Source organism: Alexandromys fortis, unplaced genomic scaffold (assembly GCF_014885135.2).
Source record: "Alexandromys fortis isolate MF-2015 unplaced genomic scaffold, M_Fortis_MF-2015_v1.1 scaffold_25, whole genome shotgun sequence".
Classification (NCBI taxonomy): Eukaryota; Metazoa; Chordata; class Mammalia; order Rodentia; family Cricetidae; genus Alexandromys; species Alexandromys fortis.
Window position 1 is genome coordinate 14,394,315 of NW_026067904.1, and position 22,999 is coordinate 14,417,313.

General features: G+C 45.6%; 1 protein-coding gene across 2 annotated transcripts in view; it reads left to right on the forward strand.

The window, feature by feature from the left end:
* Nucleotides 1-5,862: 5,862 nt before the first annotated feature.
* The window catches only part of B4galt6 (beta-1,4-galactosyltransferase 6), a 68,748-nt gene continuing 51,611 nt past the window's right edge, over nt 5,863-22,999 (forward strand). For both annotated transcript variants that reach the window (XM_050135053.1, XM_050135054.1), the window contains exon 1: nt 5,863-6,004. In XM_050135053.1, coding sequence (XP_049991010.1) covers nt 5,890-6,004 — 115 coding nt within the window. In that variant the 5' untranslated portion in view covers nt 5,863-5,889. The remainder of the gene's footprint in view (nt 6,005-22,999) is intronic.

Sequence of the window (22,999 nt, forward strand, 5' to 3'; positions counted from 1 at the left end):
AGCTGCCGGTTTGGCTCTTTAAGGTGTGTACGGATCATCTGTTTCTTCTGGCTTCTGATACCCACCATATTTGATTTCAAATTCTAGAGTTTACCTCTTCAGCCACTCCACCTGCTCTGATCCTGCTTCTGTCTGTCCTCGCCTTCTTGATGATTCAGCTCTTATGTAGAAGAATAGACTGACTTTACTATATATGCATCTTGAATCCAACTCTTGTTTAGGAAAATAGAGGTTTTTAAATAGCAACCATGTGACTTGCCTCGTTTGTGACTGATGACCTCATTAACATGGAAGTAACTATGTGTTCCATTCTAATAAATCACAGTTAAACCCTTCGCCTCCACCATGCCTTGGAGCAGCCATGTCCTCATTTTCACTCACTGGGAACATATGTGTTAGTGTGGGGACTTCCCTCAGTCTTTTTGGCGTTGCACAGGCTCCAACATATGTAGCTTCAAACCAGTGAAGGCAGCCTCTCCTGGCGAACCTGAGTCTTTAGGATCACCCCCTCCCATGGCGGACAATGGGCTTCGCTTTCTACGTGACATGGCTGCACTTTGATCCTTCTATCTTCTTTCTTCAGCTGGCTGTGGGTGGTGAATGGCTGTAATTTCTAAAAGGCGGAGCCAGGACGATCAGACTTCAAGATCATCCTCAGCTACATAGTGAGTCTGAGGTTGGCCTGGGCTATCTCAGATCTGTTTCAAAGTAAAAACTGAACTTTAAAATGAAAACAAAAGCCCATCCTTCACCCTTCCTTGTCTGTTTGCTCACTGTTCAGTCCCAGAGCATTCTGAACAATTCCTCATTTCCATCAGGCAAGCTTCTTATTCCTGTCAGCCTTGGATTTGCTGGGCCTGAGCTGGGGCCAGCTGGTGGCTATCAGGCAGTTCAGATTCTCTTTAAGCCAAACTCTGAATAAACCAAGCATAAATCATGCTTTAAAAAAAAAAAGAATGGATAAAGCTAACACAACCTATTAATTTTCCAATTTTGATTTATAAACTAACAAGTCAGGACTAGATGGAGTTGACCTGACTCAGGGGCCTCTAATCCAGTGTCAATTCCATGTGGTGTCATTTAAATAGAATCCTGACCCAGATGCTTGTGACATAATTGCTAAAGAAAGCTGGGATCACAGATCGTCTATACCAATTTCGACAAAGACGATAAAGACACGCTAGCTGGGAAGGTTTGCCCCGGCAAGGGAAGGAACCCATGTGAAGATGGATGATTGGGATGGCAGGAAGGGCATGAGATCGGCTCGGCTGATAATGTCTTGGCTGCATTCCCAGCCCTGTCCCTTATTCCTCTCAACCTGAGGCCAGTTATTTTGGCTCATCTGGCTGGCTCCTGTTTCCTCATCCCCAAATGACCTGTGATGCTCACCGAATAGGTGTTGTGAAAATGGGGTGCAGGTGGTTTGGATACTTGAAAATACAACAGGGAGTTGCGATGATAAAAGAGAATGGTCTTCATGGATGACGAAAGACCGAAGGCATGTAGGGATCAGGACAAAATTTGGGTCAAATGCTCAGCTAGGGATTTTCTTTAATCTCTTATTAGACATATTATTTCATACTCATTGTAGGTGTGGCTTTAGTGTGATCAAGTTTGTTTGTCAACATAATATTTATTTTAAACTTTCTCCAATATAACTTAAACATTAAAGGAATCAATATCTTTTTTTTAACTCAGCAGAATTCTGATTGTATTTATAAGGAATAGTTTATTTAAAGAAGGTTTGGTACTACAACATATGCATAAATGATTTTATGACTCATGCTAGTGTCTAACTTTCATATCATTTATATGTAATTATATAAAAATTATGTAAACCATTCAGTTGTCTAAAGCATAAATTACCAACCTGATAATATTTCTGAGCTGAGTCTCAGATTGGAAGTCTATGTATTGAAAAGGTAAAATACCATATATTAATATGATTATAAAACTGAAATTAAATTTATCTATGGTATATGCATGTGTGTGTGTTTGGCATGTGTGTGCAAAGTGTGAGCACTTGTGTGTGGAGGCAAAATGTCTTCCTCTCTACCTCTCCACTTTATTTTTTGAGGCAGGGTCTCTCACTGAACCTGAAGTTCCCCTGATGCAGCTAGACTAACTGTCCAGTAAACTCCAGTGATTCTCCTGTCTTCATTTTCCCAGGATTAAGATTTTAGGTGAGTCTCACCATGCACAGCTTTTTACTTGTGAGCTGGGATCAGAACTCAGGTCCTCAGGCTTGAGCAAACTTAACCCTAACCCTAGCCTCATAATATCCCATTTAGCCAGTGATTACAACATGGAAGCTTGAAGCCTTAGCAATGATTAAAAATGAGATGAGATCTTTGTTTGCTTGTTTGTTTGTGGAGACAGGATCTTGTTAGGTTAGCTTGGCTGGCCGGATATTTACTCTGTAGCCACAGCTAGCCTCAAACCTGTAATATTTCTCAGCTCAGCCTTCCAGGTACTGGGATTACAGGTGTGTAGCACTGCACCTGGTCAAAGTGAGATTCTAGATCCTGATTCTATTTCCCTTTTGCCCTCTGTCACATAAAATCCTTTTTACCAAGCTCATAAATCTGAGACAGCTGGTGGACACTGCTCATTCCTGCTCAGCACATGCCAGATAAAAGTCTTCTATCTCAGCGACAATTTCTCCTTCCGTCCTTCCTTCTCCCCCTCCTTCCTTTTCTTTGGGTGACAGTCTTGCTCTGTAATCCACAGCATCCTCAAAATCTCCATCCACCTGCCTTAGCCTCCCAAATTCTGGGATTACAGGCATTGTAAAAAATCATCAATTATGACTTAATTTATTCAGCTGGATATCTAAAATTTCAAGTGTGGGGCCTCCAACAAACAGATATAATAAAAAAATCACTACACGCCTCGTAGTAAGGCTAGAAGATTGTCATAGAAGTTCTTTCTGTGTCATTCTCTCCTACGTTTAAGTTCCGTTCCCCACTGCTGAGAACCATCAAACAGCTCAGATTTCTGCAGTCTCCTTTGCTGTGGCATTTACCTGGCCCCCCAGGGAAGTATCATTTGCTAACCCAGGCTCAGTTCGCATTTCACAGGCTCCAAGCATTCTGTCTACCTCTGTCTTAGAAATCAGCTGAGCAGAGCGTTTAAAGTGTAGCTCAGTGGGATTGTCTGCCTACACGCCTCTAGGCTTAATCTTTGGCATGGAAGTTGGGTAGGGAGTGGGGAAGGGGATCACTGAGAGCCTTGGGCTCTTAAGATCTCTTAAGATCACCAGAGACAAACTTACTGTAGGAAATTTGGTGTTTAAACAGAGACTCAGATAAGCTTTCTTGTCCCTTGGGAGACTGACCAAAAGGAGAGAATCTTTAAATTAAAAAAAAAAAAAGGTTTTTTTTTTGTTTGTTTTTTTGTAACAGGGCCTGTCTGTGTAACAGCCCTGTCCTGGTCGTAGACCAAGCTAGCCTTGAACTCACAGAGATCCACTTGTGTGAAAAGGAGAGTTTGTAAAAGAGTAAATCAAACAAAGATCCCACCAGTGCTCAACACAGACCAGGCTTCCCTGTGCCCTTTGCCCTTTATAGGCTTCTACTCTTTTAATAAAGTCCCCATATACACATGGGTTTGCTGCTGTAGCTGCAGAGGTGTGGTTTATTCCAGAAGAGTCAGGCTTTTTAATTTTTTTAAAGTTCTGTATATGCATGTGCATGTTTGTATATGCCTACAGGTTCACATTCGTGTGTGTGTGTGTGTGTGTGTGTGTGTGTGTGTATTTGTGTGCGTGCGCAAGTGGAGGACAGAGATTGGCCCTGGGGGTCTTCCTTGGTTTTGAGAAGGGCTCTGGGGCATGAGTAGTCTTTCACTGAATCCAGAACTCACCAATCGCCTAACACTAGATGGTCAGTGAGCGTCTGGGTTCCACCTGCGTCTAACCTCCAGGTGATGGGATTTAAAGCGAGAGACAACAAGAGCACACACAATGTTGTAACCATTGTTAAGTCAGAGTCTGGGCCCTGGCAGTCTTAACAAACCAGGACCAAGCACCTGCCCCCAATAGGACTTTTATACAGAGAAGAAACGGTGACACACAAAGAACCGTGTTTGTTCAGCGTGGCCACACTGGGAAAAGGAACAATGAGATCCGGTGACCTGCTCACCCCAAGTTTACCTCCAGTCATGACATGAGGTTTAGGTTTAAATGCAGGGCAAGGGATATGCCTAAGCAGTCCTGGGTAGACTGTGGTCCCTCCCATCACTGATCTAGCTCACTCTCTCCTACAAGGTGGTCTGAGTTGTCGGAGCTGCTCCTTTGTGGAAGTTCCTCTGTTGGCTACCACCAGGCGCCAACCTTTCCCTTCCCTTGTCTGAGACTATGGAGAAATTCCAGTTCCTTGAATACCATTGTTTTTAATAGTTTGATGGCTAAAAGAAGGAACATATATTTATCCCTTTGGAATCTATCTTCCGTCCTGCCAGGATGGTTTATATAGTCACGATTAACTGATCAGCTGAAAAGAAACATCTGCACAGGATTTGCTAGGAATATGTGATGTAGGTGAGGAGCCCCAGTATGTAGCTAGCAGCAAGAAGCATTCAGACAAAGGGTAACCCCCCACCTAGGAGGTGTATTAATGGAGTGGACGGCGCCGTTAGGGCTTGGGCTGTGGTGTTAGTGGGCCTATTGGCTGTGTTCACCTTCAATGAGAAGGCTGGTCAAGGCTTAACGGATACACATAGGCCCACATCTCATCCGCCAGTCCATAAATCTGGGAGGGAAATGTGCCTCCTTAGTCTTTCTCCCAAAGGTCCTTGTTTCCCACGAACACCGTCTTTGGTGCAGAGCGCATCCCACGCTGGGGACGCAGTCCTTGCCTTATGCTGGGTCCACCAGGGACAGTGACCCGAAAGGGAGGGGCGGGGTGGGGACTCCGGCACCGAGTGCCAGCACCAATCAGGACGCGCGGCGCTCCTGGGGCGAGGGCTCTTGGTTCCCCTGCTCCGCGCGCAGCGCCGCCTGGCGAGTTGTGCACCGGCGGGCGGAGCCTGCAGGGGTCTCGGGGCGCACAGGGCTGTCGGGATTGTCCTCGTGGGTGTCCGCGGTCCGCGATCGCCGCGCGTCTGTCACCTCTTTCCTTCACCCTCCGGGCCCCGGGCGCTCGCATCCGCCGGGTAGTCCGGGGTCTGTGCGGGGGCGGCGCCGCCTCTCCCTCGGGCTCCGCGGCGGGAATGCGACTGCCGTGGCCGGCTGGGCAGCGGGCGGCGGCAGCAAGCGGAGCCCGGGCGCATTCGCCGCTGGCCGGGACGCCGCCCTGGCCTGCGCTCGACTCCCGAGACCGCCGCTGCGCTCCCTGGCTCGGCGCGGAATGAGGTGCAGGCCGCGTGCCGGCGAGCGCCCCGCTCCGCAGCCCCCAGGTTCCCCGCGGCCGCCCGCGCCCTGCGTGCCCCGGCGCCCACGCTAGAGCTCCGCACTGGCCGCACTCGCCGGGGCGCAGGCCCGCAGAAGTACGCGACCCGACCCGGGTCCCGATCGCGGGGACTCGCCTCTTGGACGCCGCCCGGGCTGCGGGGACCCCGGCACGCTGCATTTCGCGGGCCGCGCTCCGCATCTCAGCGTTCTAACCAGCCTGGCCCGCGGCTTTGGCCTCTACGGTGCCCGGTCCCCCGGCCTCCCTCCACCTTTACCCGCATCCTCCCTCCACCCTTCCCGCTGCTCCGCCACCTCCCATTCATTGCATCCGTTTCCCCTTCCCAGCTCGGTTCCTACCCTCCCCCTCAAAAGCCTTCCCGGCCGGACCCCGCTACCCTCTTGGGGTTCTCGGTACATTCATGGAAGTTTAGGGCCTGGACCGTGGCCCCGAGTCCGCCCTGAGAGCGCAGCCCGCGCTGCTGGCAGGACAGAGGAAGATGTCTGCGCTCAAGCGGATGATGCGGGTCTCCAATCGTTCCCTGATCGCCTTTATCTTCTTCTTCTCCCTCTCCACGTCCTGTCTCTACTTCATCTACGTAGCTCCAGGCATAGGTAAGCACCCGGACACACCCTCACCTCCTATGGTCAGAAGGAAGGTAATTGAGGTGTTGAGGAGTTTGGAAGCTGAACAAAGCATCTGATTTGACTTATTTCAAAACTGTCGGAGAAACTGCTTGACTATGTTAGCTTGATTAATAAACGTTTAAAAGAGCTTAAAAGGTAGCATTCATGGCTAGAAACCAAATATGAGCTACTGGACCTATTGGTTTCGTGGGAGCCTAGGCAGTTTCGTGGATGCTCACCTTACTAGACCTGGATGGAGGTGGGTGGTCCTTGGACTTCCCACAGGGCAGAGAACCCTGATTGCTTTTTGGGCTAACGAGGGAGGGGGACTTGATTGGGGGAGGGGGAGGGAAAGGGGAGGCGGCGGTGGGGAAGAGACAGAAATCTTTAATAAATAAATAAATTTAAAAAAAAGGTAGCATTCAGTGGATGTAGGAAATGAGGGCCTGAAAATTGGGGGTAATGGTGGGGGTGGGGTGTCTCTTGTGTGTTGAGTATTCATGATAACTTTGTCTATCAGATGAGTTCAGTGTTTAAATATAGTTTTATTCAGACATCTTTTTCTCCAGATGTAATAACAGGTTGTGAAAATCTGATGGGGAAACAGGAACTGTGAGGAAGGTCAGGAGTGTGTGCATGCCTAGGTCAACAAACCTTTGCTCCGTACTTGAGGCATTTTAGGGGCTGAGTTATTGAAACAGAGCTCTGTTATGTGTATCTTGTCGACTTGAGTCTTCTTGTCAGTCAGCCTCTGTTTAACCTGTTAGGATTCCTGCTTAGACAAAATAATGATTAAAATAATTATGCAAGACAATTTGTGGGCTTAAATTGTTAACTTCCTGTTAGTTGCTTTTGACTTTTGGTCCTCAATTCACTTTTGCATGACCTTGGCTTCTTTGAAATAATATTCCAATTCCTCATTTCTCCTGCTGTTGGCAAGGGGTCCACATGCCTTGTTTCAGTGAAGGAAAACGTCTATGAATTTATGTAGCTGTTAAAACACTTCCTATTCTCTAAACCTGGCTGAGCTTTCTTGTCCTTCAGTGGTTAATGCTGAGGGACATGGTAACAGTGCACCGTCTTTCATTTCTTATTAGATATTCAGTTGTCTTTTCTGAGTCAGTATTTCTCCCCTGAGTTAGCTAAAAATGTCATCCTGTCTTTCAGACAGGAAAAACACCTGCAGAATTTTGAAGTGAAATTCTTATCCCTGCAGAGGCGTGTGTGTGTGCGCGCACATGTGCGGGTGTGTGTGTATGGGTATGTGGGTGTGTGTATGCGTGTGTGTTTGTGGTATGTGTGTGTATATGCGTGTATGCATGTGTGTGTATACCTGTGTGTATGCGTGTGTGGGGCATATGTGTGGAGGGGCGTGTGTGTGTGAGGGGGTATGTGGGTGTTTGTATGCATGTGTGTGCATATGTGTGCATGTGTGTGTGTGGGTATGTGGGTGGGGATATGTGTGTGTATGCATGCGTGTGTATATGCATGTGTGTGCATGTGGGTGTGTGTATATGTGTGTGTATACATGTGTGTATGCATATGTGGGGCATATGTGTGTGCGTGTGCATGTGTGGGGGGATATGTGGGTGTGTGTATATACCTGTGTGTATGCATATGTGGGGCATGTGTGTGCGTGTGCATATTGTTGGGGTGTGTGATGATGATGCTGAGGATTGTAGGGAAGAGACTGTAGCCTCATCCAGACTGATTTCTCATGAAAACATTTATTACTGTATAAACTTTTCCTTATTGGATTTAATTAGAAGGTATACAGTCAGATAGTGATGCTGGGAAAATCTTTGATTTATCACTGTCAACTAGAAGTTTAGGGTAAAGTTTGAAGGAGCATGAATGTTTTAACAATTTGGTCTTTTAGTTTGTGTTTTTTTTTTTCAGGCAAACAAGAAACAACAACAACAAAATTCTCTTGAAACTTTTAATACTTATGGCAGCAATTCACATTTTAGCCTGGATTAAGAATTGGGCAAAATTTTCATACAGCTGGGATATAAGCTATATAAGATTATTTTTTTATTGGCCTTAACTTGGATGTTTTGAATCTCTTATTAAGAAGTCTTTATTAATTCTGCCACACCAGCTAGTTTGTAGATGTCAATTTTTTTTTTTTCTGTTTTTCAAAACAGGGTTTCTCTGTAGCTTTGGAGCCTGTCCTAGAATTAGCTCTTGTAGACCAGGCTGGCCTCGAACTCACAATGATCCGCCTGCCTCTGCCTCCCGAGTGCTGGGATTAAAGGCATGCTCCATTACCACCTGGCAATTTTTTTTTACTATCTTTTTTATCATTTAGTAGATTGGATATTATTTAGGACATTTAGGAAAAGGTTATAAACAAGAAAATTCTTTCTTGCCATCTTAGACATACAAATTATTTACCTCTATAGAAACATTTTACTTTTTTATAATTACTCAAAACTTGGACCTCTTTGGAGAATATCATTTTTACAAGAATATTTTTTCCAATGTAATATTTTTATTCATTATTTGGAAACATCACGTAATGCACCCTGATCACACTCACTTCCCATAAGAAATAATTTTAAAAAATCTCTTTATTGTGTTTGTGTATGTTGTTCAGGTGTGAGCGTGCAGGTGCTATGGTGTGTGTGCAAAGGTCAGAGTACAACTTGTAATTGTCTCTCCTTCCACTGTGTGGGTTCTGGAGACCAAGTGCAAGTGGTCAGGGATGGCGGCATGCAGCCTTACCTGTTTAGCCATCTTGCTGGTCCCTGACAAGATTTGATTTTTTAGACTGGATTGCTGTATGTAGTCCTGGCTGGCCTGGAACTCTCTATGTAGATATAAATGCTGAGATTAACGGCATACAGTACCACACCCAGCAATGCATTTTTTGAATTTATGATTTTGAATTTATAACTTTGGAAGTCCTTTGCTTTTCTTGGGACGCCGGGGATAGGTGGTACTCAGGTCTGCGAGTGTGTAAGGAAAGCACCGTGTAACTGAGCTAACTCTGGGTCCCGTTTCTTCATACATTGGATAACATGCTAAAAAGTCAAGCAAACGAAATCTGAATGCTAGCTTTATAGTCTTATATGCTCTCTGGTTGTTCAAATTCAGGTGATGTGAAAGCCTGGGACATTTTTCTCATTTGAGTGTGTAATGTTGCCATAGAGCAACTGATGAATAATGTCGTAAAAATTTGACAGTTGTCTTGCAGGCAAGTAGGTCAATGTGGTGGTTTGAAAGAAAATGGCCCCAAAGGGAGTGGCTCTACTAGGAGGTGTGACCTTGCTGAAGGAAGTGTGTCACTGTAGGGGCGGGCTCTGGGGTCTCTTTGCTCAAGCTTTCCTCAGTGTGACTTTCAGTTGACTTCTTGTTGTCTGCAAGCTGTTCCTGCAGCATCACATTTTCCCTCACGCCACCATGATGATAGTGAACTGAACCTCTGAAACTGTAAACTAACACCTCAATTAAATGTCTTCCTAAGAGTTACCACCATGGTCAATGTGTCTCTTCACAGCAATAAAAAACACCAACTAAGACAGAAGTAATAATTTAAATTACTCTATTTTGAGAAACTTGTAATTAAAAATGTTAACAGTGAAGCCAGGAAGAAAAGTAAGTTAACCAAACATAAATCCTATGAATTTGTTAAACCAGTGTCTGCCCCCCATACTCTTGTGATATGGGGGTGGGGTGGAAGCCAGTGTCCTGTGGGCTATTTGGGGGGCAGTGTTTGTGCTGTGGTAGGAGACCAGTGTCTGCCCCCAACCCCTGTGCTATTTTGGGAAAGGTTGGGTGGTGTTTTTCTCACCCTTCTTTAAGTTGGCAAGAACTTGTCTTTTCATTTTCTATTTTTCCCTTTTGGTTTTTCAAGATAGGGTTTCTCTTTGTGGCCCTAGCTTTCCTGGAACTCACTCTATAGACCAGGATTGCCTTAACTCAGAGATGCACCTGCCTCTGCCTCCTGCATGCTGGGATCAAAGGTACACATACTACCACTGCCTAGCTGAGAAAATGTTTTCTAAAGTTCAAAGTTTTGCTAGAAAATTCAAATTTTGTGTTTGGTGACACAGGTTGTCTGCTTCCTTCCTTCCTTTCTCTTCCTTCCCCTTCCTTCCTTCCTTCCTTCCTTCCTTCCTTCCTTCCTTCCTTCCTTCCTTCCTTCCTTCCTTCCTTCCTTCCTTTGCTTCTCCCCCCTCCCTCCCTCCCTCCCCCCCTCCCCGTCCTCCCTCCTCCCCTCTCTCTTCCCTCTCTCTTTTCTTATGTGTGAGTGTCAGGTCACTTTCTTTCATGTCTCTGGAAATGCAGGTCAGACACACAGGTCTAACCACAGTGTGTCAGCTGTTTTCTGAAGTGAAAATGATGTGGAAAATGTGGTCAGTAGAGTTCCCCGTAGAGCAGCCAATTGCATAAGTGCTTTTCCTCTAGGCCTCGCTGCTGCATTCTGCCCTCTCCCAGGCCATCCCTCACAGCTTTATAATTTTCATTGAATATATACCTCGCAACACTTAATACTCTCACCCAAATTATGTCTTGAGGCCAAATTTCCTCCTGGTTGAATTATGCTACACAGAAGTTTCTTTTTTTAATTGCCTTCTTATTTTATGTGCATTGGTGTCTGCTTGCATGTATGTCTGCTTGCGTATATGTCTGCTTGCATGTATGTCTGCTTGCGTGTATGTCTGCTTGCGTGTATGTCTGCTTGCGTGTATGTCTGGCATCACAGGCCTGCAGAAGCCGTAAGATGCTGGATGCCACGAAGTTGAAGTTACTGATGGTTATGAGCTGTCATGTGGGTACTGGAAACGGAAACCAGGTCTTTTGGGAGAGCAACCAGTGTTCTTACCCACTGAACAGCTCTCATTTCCTTCCTTCCCCTCTCATTCACTCCCCAAAACAGGTTTCTCTGTGTAACCCTGTCTGTCCTGAAACGTGCTCTGTAGGCCAGACTGGCCCAGAACTCACAGAGATCCGCCTGCTTTTCTCTCCTGAGGGCCAGAATTAAGCCATGCGCCACCACTGCCCGCTCCAGCCTCTCTTTTCATTGGTTTAAAAAAAAAAATGTTTCAAATCTGCTCCAATAAGTTCTTCCGAGCCACATTGTATCAACTTGTTTGCTGGCAGTCACTGTATTTCTCTACCTTTGGGGTCCAGACAGTTGGTCACTTCTTTCATCCTTTAGTTTACTCTTTTTGGGTCTCTTTACCTGTGCCCCTCTCCTGACCCTCTCCCTTCTGAGCTGTCGGGCCACACACTGTAGGCAGCCAGTCTGGTGAGTGTTCTGTTGTCCTGATCCTCTCTGCATTCTCTGCACTGTTTTGGTCCTCGTCTAGAGTGAGTTCAGTAACACTCAGAGCTCATTAGTTTAAGAATAACTTGAAACATTTTTCCTGATACTTCACTTGGGAAACACAAGATAGTGTCTTCACGGTAGGAACTGCAGTGCCGAGGGGAGCTGGGCTGTAGCTAAATCTCTGGAGCCATCTCACAGGAAGTCTGTGGATACTCTGCCCTGGCCTTCCCAGCAGAGGTGGGAGTCAGGCATTGTTTTGTGCCTGCCTCTGTGTGTGGCTGCCAAGAGCTGAGTGCAGCGTCCTGCCAGGGCGTTGAGCTGGCTGGATCGAGAACAGACTTCCATTTATTAGGAAGCCATTTCTAATATAACTTCCCCTGCAACACAATCATATCCTGTTGTATCAGAGGGCCAATTGGCTTGACTGGAGCACCCAAGAGAAGCTGAACAATGGCGTCTGGAAGTCTTGAAAAATGACAGCGAGGTCATTTGTGGAGGTTGGCTCTGTGAGGGAGCTTCAGTGCACACGACAGAAAGCTCATAGAAAGAGTGGGGGCTGCTTATAGATTCCTAGGATGGGTAGAATAAGATTGGTCTAGACAGAGCACAGAAAAAGCCTCTGGAATATAACAGTACTCAGGTTCCATGCTGCTATTCCTTAGGGTGTGGAGAGGTGGATTGCAGAAAAGTCTTAGGGCTCCACTTCCAACCCAGTGCTCGAGGTCACTAACGTTCTGGCCTGCAAGGATTTATCTAAATGATGATAAGAAAGAAATAGATGTGCCTGCCACCACAGGGGCAGTATTAGAGGGAGACTGCCTAACTTCCTTAGGAGTGGGGAGGTTATTGCCCTTCTGACCCCTGGGCAGGCTTTCTTGTCTTTGGGGACAGATTGTGGTTGGCCACTTTGTCTCTTGGTTACTAGGGCCTTCAAGGGAGGCCTGGTGGAAATGTTGGAGTGGGTGTTTGTGGGAGGCAGCTCAGGTCTTTGCTCAAAGGCTAGTGTGGTATCTTGTTTTTGTTTGCTCTGGGTTATATCTCAGCAGGTAGCTACTTGCCTTGCAACTTTTAAAAAGTGCCCTTCACCCCCCTAGCCTCAGGTACCTTTCAGGGCCTTTCTGCCTGACCTTCTGTGCCTTTGGAGCTGATTTAGCCTGCTTTGTGTTGAAAAGGCCCTTTGTTTTTGTTTATTTTTTCCCTCAAGTTCCCAGTTCTTCTTGGGGGGCCCTTTCCTGCCGTTCTGGTCACATTTCGCCTCTGGGCCATCCTTGCTGTCGCCTGCTATTTTTGTTTGGTGATTAGCAGGACTCAGCAGGAGTTTTGCAAAGGGAAGTGAGACAGCCCTTTGTTTTAGAGTAATCCTAGCGAGAAGGACGGGAAATGTAGGGCAGCCGAGAAGACAGGGAGCACAGGTGAGAAGCTGCTGGTGTCATTCCAGCAGTAGGAGGTTGAAGCCAGATAAGAGCGGGCGGGCCCTTGAGAGCGGTAGGGCTGGCAAAGGGACAGTTTTTCTGTGACGCTCAGGCTCTAACCTAGACCCCAGGTGACCAGTCACAGATGATGTCCAGGTGCTAGGATTGAGCTAGCAATTTTGCCTTTAAGGTGTGGGAATGCTTCTGGGCGGTCTAGGAAGAATTTGTCAGTGGCTAGGAAGGTAGAAATAAGGGCTTGGAGCCTAGAGGTCAGGTCTGGGTGTTGGCATCCTCCAGGAGGATGGTGTTTGTCCCTGTCTTGCCCCTCACAGTTGAGGAGCCTTCCCATTTCTGCAAGTGCAGTGCACACCCCAAGTCCATGACTCCTAAACATGGCCTCCAGGTGATTTCAGGAGAATACCCAGAAGGCTCAAGTGCACTTTGGAATTCTTCCCAGAGGGTCTGCCACCCTCTCACTTCCCTCCTGGAATTACCCACAGGAATGAGTGAAAGGTTTCAGATTTGGGCCCGAAGTGAGGACAGATGGTCCTGTGGGTAGGATTTATTGGATACAAAAAGCTACTACCGTCCTGGGGCTAGAAACAGCAGCTTGGGGCTTCAAAGAGATCAGACCAGATGGAGATCCCACCTTAGAACTCTCATAGCGAGGGAGTGGTTTCATGTAGGCTTGTAGTCAGGATGGATCCACTTCTCCAGCTGGCCGACAGAGAAAGGCAGGGGCCTTACACTGCGCCCCCCAACTATAAGATGTGGGGGAAGAGGAGAGGGAAGGACACATCTAGTTGGGGAGTACCCATTATGGAGGGGGGAATGTGCTCTCACTGGTAGCCTTCTGATTAATGTCTTAGCATGCAGGCAACTTCCCTGAGGAACTGGCAATGGGGGTCTGTTATTGTCTTGGAATTTGAGCACCCAGGATTATGTTAAGAGGTCAGAAGTTCATCCACAGGTCCTTGGTAGGAGGCTTGGGCCGTCCCTTTAAGGGGAGGCTGCTGCATGTTGGTGCAGGTTGGTGTGTGCAGCCTGGTTTAGATTCTAACAGTCCCATAGGCCCTTTCCTTGCCCATCCACAAGCAGCCCCTCTGAAGGATGGCTTCCAGCAGTGGGGTCACCACTCACAAGTAGTGTTTGTAGCTCTGCCCTAAGTGTCGATGAAAATGAATGTCAACCACATGGCCTTGTGGGGAACTAGGTAATTTATTGATTCATAGAAATCTGGTTCAGCCAGGTGCTCTTCTCCACCTTTTTTGATGGTGAGAGTATCTGGGAGGGTGGATCTTCAGAGCGGGATGCGCAGGTGTGTGCATTTGATGGTGAGTGTATCTGAGCTGGTGGATCTTCAGAGCGGGATGCGCAGGTGTGTGCATTTGATGGTGAGTGTATCTGGGAGCCGGTGGATCTTCAGAGCGGGATGCGCAGGTGTGTGCATTTGATGGTGAGTGTATCTGGGAGCCGGTGGATCTTCAGAGCGGGATGCGCAGGTGTGTGCATTTGATGGCGAGTGTATCTGGGAGCCGGTGGATCTTCAGAGCGGGATGCGCAGGTGTGTGCATTTGATGGTGAGTGTATCTGAGCTGGTGGATCTTCAGAGCGGGATGAGCAGGTGTTGTGTGCATACTGCAGCCATGTTTTCCATTTCTGCCTTCTAGCATTTATCAAAGATAAAAATAGCCACACCCGTGAGTGTTTAAATGTAAAAGAGAAGTCCTATCTTGGGCTGGTAGGTGTCTGTGTATGACCGATATTTCAAACATCGTTCACAACTATGGGAAGAGGTTTATGTTGGAAAGTTGTGTAAATATGGTAATTAAATATGGTAGTTAATTTTTTGACTCCAGCCAAGCCATGTTGAATGTAGTGTTTCTGTAAAACAAGCTCTCTAAGTTCAGACTAGCTAGAATTCTCTGTGTAGCTAAGAATGACTTTGATCTTCTGCCTCTCAGTCCTGAGTTGCCGGGACTACAAGTGTGAGCTTTTGTGCGCAGTGTCTGTAGTGTTGAGGTCATTGTGCTGGATCAGCTGAGCTGCTCTGTAGTCCTAGGGTGCCTTGTTTCAACAACCCATTTCCTCTATCTTATCTCTGAGAATCTTGGTTCTGATCACTTTAAAAACATAAGCTGTCCCATTTAAATGACTAAACAGCTTTTTAATCTTTGGACCTCATGTTCTGGTGGTTCTAGGTGTGACTGTCAACATCACAGTTCCTGTATTTCATTCTCTGTGCAAGCCTGTGGAGCCATGAGAGCCTTGAGTATAGAACCAGCGGTGTCTTGGATGCCACGATGGTTGCTGAAGAAGTATCAGGAACAAAATCCCAAAAGTAGCCATCACTTTGTCCATCTCAGAGTGACAGTCAGTGTGACTGCACTGTCTGCTGAAAGGGGGAAGAGACACATCGTCCCCCACTCCAAGTTTCATTTAGCATTTCTTTTTTCTTTTTTATTGCTTTTTTATTGAGCTCTACATTTTTTTCTGCTCCCCTCCACCTCAACCCTCTCCCAAGGTCCCCATGCTCCCAATTTACTCAAAAGATCTTGTCTTTTTCTACTTCCCCTGTTGAGCATTTCTGAAAGAGCTGAAATGTATATGTTAGGATACCTGACTCGGGTCTCTCTCTCTCTTTCTCTCTCTCTCTCTCAGATTAGTTGGAATAGCTTTGTGTAGATGAAAAAACAGACACTTTTGGATAGCCTTATCAGCAAGGGTAATCACAAGACTGATTTTAGGCTTATAGAGAAACATCCTGCACACATGTATACCCCCCCCATGTACTAAAAGGCCTGAATAAGTGTCCTTAGAAGCACTCTATTTTCTTTTTTTGTTCAATTTACATATATATATATATATATGTGTATATATTCTTTACATAGTTCAAATGAGGGTAGATGACCAGCCTTCTGGGACTGGAGAGGACATGGAAAAGGAGAAGCTCCTAACACGGCCTGGAACATTTGAACTTTGTGCTGGGTTGGCCTGGTGCACTCTGGCTCCCCATCCAAGGACTTGTCTTACACACCTGTCTTACACACACACAAGGTTTGAGTGTCTCCCTTCCTCTCCAGCCGCCCAGGGCCTTCAGTAAACATGTACATCTCTGACAAGTCAAAGCAGGGTCTTTTCCAATCAACTTAGCTTATATCAAATATGTTCTTTTATATAGTTTTCTAAGGTATGTACTGCTCAAGCAATACATAATGAACATACAACCTGTAGTTTAGTAGAGCCCAAAACTTATTACACCTCATTCAATTAACTTCAGAAACAAAAAATTGAACAAAAAACTGTATTAATTACCTGGGAAGGGGGAAAGGGGTTGGTTGCAGCCCTATTTAGCTTTCTATTGCAGTAATAAGCCATTCTGACCAAAGTAACTTGATGGCAGTCAGAGCAGACGCTCAAGGCAGGATCCAGGAGGAACACAGCTTGTTTGATGGCTCCATCACTGACTTTTTTTTTCTTTTACAGAGCCCCAGGCTCCCTTGCCAGGGATGTTACTACCCATACTGAGTTGGTCTGTCCTGCACCCATTAATAATCAAGGCAGCCCCTCACAGACAGGTCCACAGGCCAATGATAAAAACAATTATTCAACAGAGATCTTTTCCTTCCATTCCAGGTGAAACTAGGGCGGTTTTTAACCTTCCTGTTTCTGTGACCCTTTAATACAGTTCCTCATGTTGTGGTGACCCCAACTAGAAAATTACTTTGTGATACTTCATAACTGCCATTTTGCCCCTGTTATGAATTGCACTGTAATTCATACGCAGGATCTCTGGTATGCAGTTCTTGTGAAAAGGTTGCTCAACCCCCAGGTTGAGAACCACTGTTCTAGACTGTCAAAGGACAGCTATGCTGACGAGGGCAATCAGACTTGCCAAGGTTTGACGTTACTAGGCATAGCTTCATCAACCTATGGCTGTACCACACAGCCAGAAGTATAGTGGCCGACATGAACATCATCCTTTTGGCTAACTTCTGTTTCACCTAAGCAGGGTTTTTGCAGTGGCTCAAATCAAATGCTGCCAAACTCTCTTATGACCAAAAAGCAAATGTGTCCACAGGCGTCTAACCATAAAACAGCAAATCAAACATGCCCACAACACACCATGGACAGAGCACACGGAGCTCCAAGAGGAGGAAGTACACATTTTCCCAAGGCATGTTCAGAGGCAGTGTGGCACCCTGACCAGTCTGCTTCCTTCCTGGAATGACCTAGTCTTCACGGCCAGCCTCAGCCTCGGGATCACTCGCACACTACATTCTTTGTTACTGTCCTGATCAAATTAAAAAAAAAAAAATCAGAGGGCCAAGGGAGTTAAGTGCAGACAGATTGTCCTGCTTCGTGAGGTGTTCTGTAAGGTTAGGCCAACTTGGTTACTGGGAACACAAGGCCTAAAGGATTCCCAAATATGACTCAGGAATCCAAGCCCTAAAATACCCTCCGCAGGTCCCTCTAACCTTTACCCATTACTAGTTATGTTTTGATACTATTAAAAATGACTTTCAGATATGAATGTTTAAACCTTATTTAGGATGGTCTGTTTTAATGGTCTTATTTCCCAGGACTATCTCCACATATACGGTTTTTCCTTTTATACCCTTTACTCCTTTTTGGCTTTATTGAAGCAAAGTCACATTCTGTAGCCTTAGCTTTTCTTGAACAACAATACAAACCAGGCTACCTTGAACTTACAGAGATCCACCTACCTCTGCCTCCCTAATGCTGGGATTAAAGGCACAGCCACAATACCTGGCCTTACTTTTTTTTTTCTTTTATTAGCTTGTGTTTGTTGTTGAAGATAATGGGCCCCTTTGCAGCTGTTGTATAATATATATATATATATATTATACACACACATATAAAATGAACCTTGATCTAAGAGCCTTCCTGGAGCACTTTCACTGACAGTTCGTTCCCCCTACGTCTCTCAGTAGAGCTTCCAGTTGTGGCTCCCATTCATGTTAAACATGAACCCAGGTAATTCTGCAACCTGGAGGCTATACCTTCTCACAAACACGTAAGTGCCGGCCAGCAGTGGTGGTGGGTGGTGAACCAAGTACTGGCTAGGTTGGCTTTTGTTTTGTGTAGTTGGAATACGGATCCTCCTTCCTCTACCTTCTGAGTGCTGGGATTGTGAACGTGTTCAATCAAGTTGGTTTATGCAGAGTGGGGATTTGAACCCCAGGTCTTATGTCTGTTGGGCCAGTGCACTACCAATTGAGCTACATTTCCTACCCTGGGTTTACTTTTCTGAATTGATCATCTGATGCCATTTGATCGTTCACAGAACTAATCCTAGTTTTTAAAAACCAGACTAACTTGTTTTAAGATGGAAGTGGCTGACGTCATGATGAGTAATTTTTTTCATCAAGAGAAGTGGATAAATTGGGAGAGACATATGTTCATTTATAGGTTAGCAGTGACTAGGGAGTTTGGGCATAATTGACCCTAAAAATGTTATTTATCATTTTTAATTATTGGGAAGATATGCAGCAGTTCTTTAACAAAATTAATAAAAGTTCTTAAAACATAGCATTACAGCTTTCCCAATAGGCATAAATTTAAAATATCAATTCCCTGCATTTGCCTAGAAAAATCTTATTAAAAATCTTTACAGTATGGCTAGAGAGATGAGTCAGTGATTGGTTAAGAACACTGACTGTGCTTGCGGAGGACCCAGGTTCAGTTCCCAGCACCCACACGGCAACTCACAACCATTTATAACTCCAGTTCCAGGGGATCTGGTACCCTCCTCTGAGCTCCCCAAACACCAGGCACCATGTGGCACATACACACACAGGCAAAACATTCATATCAACTCTAAAGGAAAATGCAAAATATCTTTACAATTATATATTTGCTAATATTAATATAGCATTGACTATATCATTATATTATATTATAATATTAATAGAGCATTGACTAAAATCACCTCAGCTGCCGAATAAAATGTTATATAGATTGTCTTTGATAACCGAGGAGCTGGTAATTTCCTGTATTATCAACCGTTCAGAAGCCTGAGCCAAGAGGATTGCTTGTGGCCAGGAATTTGAGGCCAGCCTTACAATATAATAAGACAAAATTTTTTTAAATAGAGGAAAAAGAAAAGAACAAGGAGAAAAGAAAGTGTAACTTCTCAGTCTAGAGCAATTTCCAGTCTGACTCATGGCAAGGAAGAGGAATTGGACCACTTTCATTTGAGTCAACAGGGTAAAGAGACGGAGCTGGGCAGTGCCTTGTTTCCTGGTCTAAAAATATCCTTTGGGCTTGGAATTTGCTAAAATTCATTTTTTTTTGTTTTGTTTTGTTTTTTAAGAGTCACTCTCTTCTTATAGATAAGTTGAAATTCTAAAGTTTTAACCATCAAAACACGAAGTGGTCAGAGTTAGCAAACAGCTTATACCATGCTTGCTTTGTCTTTCTGTTTGATATAATGCTGAAGTGGGTAAAGATTTGGTTCGCGCTCATCTTATGGTTGTCGCTAATTTTCTAATGCTTTCCAGGCATGTTTATTTGTGACTTTGTCTTTTAGTCTGTAACATCACTGAGTTTCCTGATTAGATTTTACAAATCTGTTCCTTGCTGTCTTCCCCCTTCCTCCTGGTTTCATTTCCCCATTAGCTTTGTTACCCGCCCCCATACTTGGAGGAAGCTATGCAAGCATTCTAGGTGAGCACCATTGTGCACTGACAAACGCAGGACATGCAGCCGTCTTCGGCCTTTGTTAGTTTTTTATGCCAGTAGGCTCCAAGTGTACTCCCTGACATATGTTACATTTAAACAAGGTTGAACCCATGCCCGGAAGCTTGTTTTTCTTTGAGATTTTGATTCGTTCCTTTCTTCCTTCTTTCAGATTTATTTGTAAATGAAGTAAAATTTAATTTATTAATTGATTTTTTAAGGTAGGGTCACTATGTAGACCAGGGTGGCCTTAAACTAACTCATAGAGGTCTGCCAGCCTCTGCCTCCTGGGTGCTGGGATTAAAGGGGTGTGCAACACCTTACACACCTTGTGATTTATTTTATTTGCGATTTTGTGTATGTGTGTGTCAGTGTTGGAGTATTTGTATGTGAGTGTGGGTTCCCCTGGAGAAGCGGGCATTTGTCAGATCGGTAGCTACAGGCAGTTGTAAGCCAGCCAGCATGGCTGATGGAGGTTGAATCTGGAGTCAACACAAGAGCGCTATGTGTTCTGAACTGCTAAGCCATCTCTTCAGCCCTCTTTTGTTTTTGAGATACAATCTTATATATAGATAGCCCCAGTTGGTCTTGAGACTATTACTTAGCCAGAGATGACCTTGAACTTCTGATCCTCCTCTCTCTGCCTTTCAGATGTAGACCCTTGTATATGCAGTACTGGGTATGGGACCTTTGTGCCCGCTAAGCAAGTGAACCCCACAGTGAAGCCTTGACCCACGATCTTGATTTGGAATCTATGTGACCCCTTAGTTTCCAGCAGGGCTTGGTAAACACTTGCTGGGTAAGCGTCCTCCACCCTGACCAGCTTTAATACAAAGCTGCCATGTTTAAAAATGACAATTATGACCAACCAGTCTTCACACACATTCCCTCCAGGTGAAATTATAGCCGTTGGCCGCAGCACTTGTATGATAGACGTGCCGGGAAGGCCCTCCCTCCGGTTAACTTTCAGGGCCTGTGCCATCAAAGCAGGCGCTGGCGGATGGGACTCTGAACACAGAGTTCCTGCTCTCTTCATGAGTCAGTCCACGACTGACTTGGAAGATGGAGTTGATACTACAGGCTAATGGTTTTCGCAGTTGATTGCCTTGAGGCCACGTCTGAATTTCCATCTTTGTGTTATGACTTTCTATAATACTTTGGCGGCCTCATGGGAATTGTTTATCAGCCTGGCACAATCTCAATATTTATTTTTTGGTTTTAATACTTCCTCTTAAGCAGTGGTTCTCAAACTTGCTAATGCTGTGACCCTTTAATATGGTTCCTCATGTTGTGGTGACCCCCCCCAACCATAAAATTATTTTCATTGCTATTTCATAACTGTAATTTTGCTACTGTTATGAATTACAATGTAAATATCTGTGCTTTCTAATGGCCTCAACTGACCACTATGGAAGAGTCGTTTGATCCCCAGAGGGTCATGATCCTACAGGTTGAGAACTCCTACAACGTACCAACCACGTTTCATGCTTGGTTTGACCTAATCCTGGTATTAGACCATAATTATTATAAGTGTATTTTCTTTTGTGGATATGGATGAGCAATTTCTGGAGGTTTATTTAGCATGGCTCTGACGTGGAAAGAAGCTCAATTCCCAGAGCCTGAAGCAGCTATTTAGAAGATTATCGTAGTTCCTAGAAACCCTTAGCTGCCTGGCTCAGCAGTTAGCGGCGGGTACGTGGCACGGTGTGTTTTCAGCTCCGGCCTCCTTGTGTGTTCTTAGGTGGTGTGTGAGGCAGCTTCTCCTGTTGTTTTGTGTCTCTTTGAATTGTGGTCTGGGCTATGGTGCTGCATTCTTCATGATTGCTTTCACATGCTTGTGTGCGTGTGTGTGTGTGTGTGTGTGTGTGTGTGTGTGTGTGTGTGTGTGTGAGAGAGAGAGAGAGAGAGAGAGAGAGAGAGAGAGAGAGAGAGAGAGAGAGAGAGAGAGAGAGAGAGAGAGAGAGAGAGAGAGAGAGAGAGAGAGAGAGAGAGAGAATGTGTATGCGAATGCCTGCGACTGCATGATGTGTGTGGAGGTCAGAGGATAGCCCTCCAGAGCTTTCTTCTACCCTGTAGTTTTGGGGATCCAACTCAGGTCATCAGGCTTAGAACCACCCCCACCCTTACCCCTGGTAACTTTTTGTCTTGAAGATTTTTTTTTGTACTCTTTTTGTATCTCTGCTGCATTGCTTCTAAATCGCTGTCCCTCGGGCCCTTCAGATCCACTTGTAAGTTTCCTCTGGGTTTTTTTTTCCTTTTTATTTTTCTCTTTCTGATCTCATAGTGAAGAAAGCTGACTCCCTCTCAGCTCGTACATTAGTTTTGGAGGTCTGCACACCTTCTGACACCCATGGCCTAAAACACTGGGAATTACCCCTTCTAGGGCTTGATGCCTGAAGTGAAGGCCTTGGCAAGATATTTCATCCTGAGGTTGCAGGTACCTGCTGGCCTCCTGGTCTGGGAGCACATGAGTTTCTGCCTCTGTTTCCATGTGCTTTCTGTGAGTCCACACCCACAACACCCCCTTTCCCTTTCTTTTTATAAAAGCAACTGCCGCTGGATAATCCGATGACCCAGAATGGTCTCTTGGTCTCAAGATCCTTAACTCTGCTTTGCTGAAGGCTGGTGTCAGTCAGCCCGGGAGTAGCTTGCCCTCCCCATTCCTCTACACACCGTAGCCTCCCAGGCTTCCATGGCCTGCAGCCTTTCCTCCCCTTGTTCATCCACAGTGCACCCACTCCCGTCTCCTCGCTTCTCCTTGCTCTGTTTCAGCCGTCGATGCCCTGGGAGTTGTCCAACTTATCTTCCATCTTCTGAACTCTCCAGTAGCTGAAGGTCATATTGAGTCCTCTTCCTCTGCTGCCTTCCTCCTCAGAGCCTCTGCTCACTCCACCATTGGCAGAAATGCCTCTCTTCCCTTGGTCTTCGTTCTCTTGAGTGCTGCAAACAGTTCTGCTGGCCTCTTCCTCTTGGGCCACGGCATGCTCTCCCCCTCTAAGGAATCTTCCCTTCAACGCGCTGGCTGCCCGCTTTCCTTTCAGGAAATGCACTGTCCGCCGAACTGTTGACTCTTTCATTTCTAAAAGACACTGCTGTCTCAGAGGTCAGCAGGGACCTCCTCATAGCATGTCAGGAGGCTGAGAGCTGTGATGGTGACTGCTTCATTACTGCAGTAAGGATGTGGTTTTCTCAGTGCCCCACCTCAATTTCTTTATTAGTCAATGGGAGTACTATTAGTACCCATGGAGCTGCCTGAGAGGATTAATGAAGATGACACACATAAGGCATATCTAGTGATGTCTGGCAAAGCACATCGTATCTGTCATGTGTTAGGTGTTCTCCCCTAAATTATGCTTTTATTTTACTGTACTTTTCTTTTTTAAGACTTCCTTTTATTTAGCTGTCCACAGAAGTCAGAGGATGTTGTCAGATCCCCTGGAGCTGGAGTTACAGGCCCTTGTGGGCCATCTAACACGGGTGATGGGAACAGAACCCTAGTGTTCTTCAAGTAGAGCGAGTGCTCTTAGCCACTGAGCCACCTCTCCTGCCCTCAAGCTACTGTAGTCTTTTCCGCTGTAGCCTTTGCAGCAT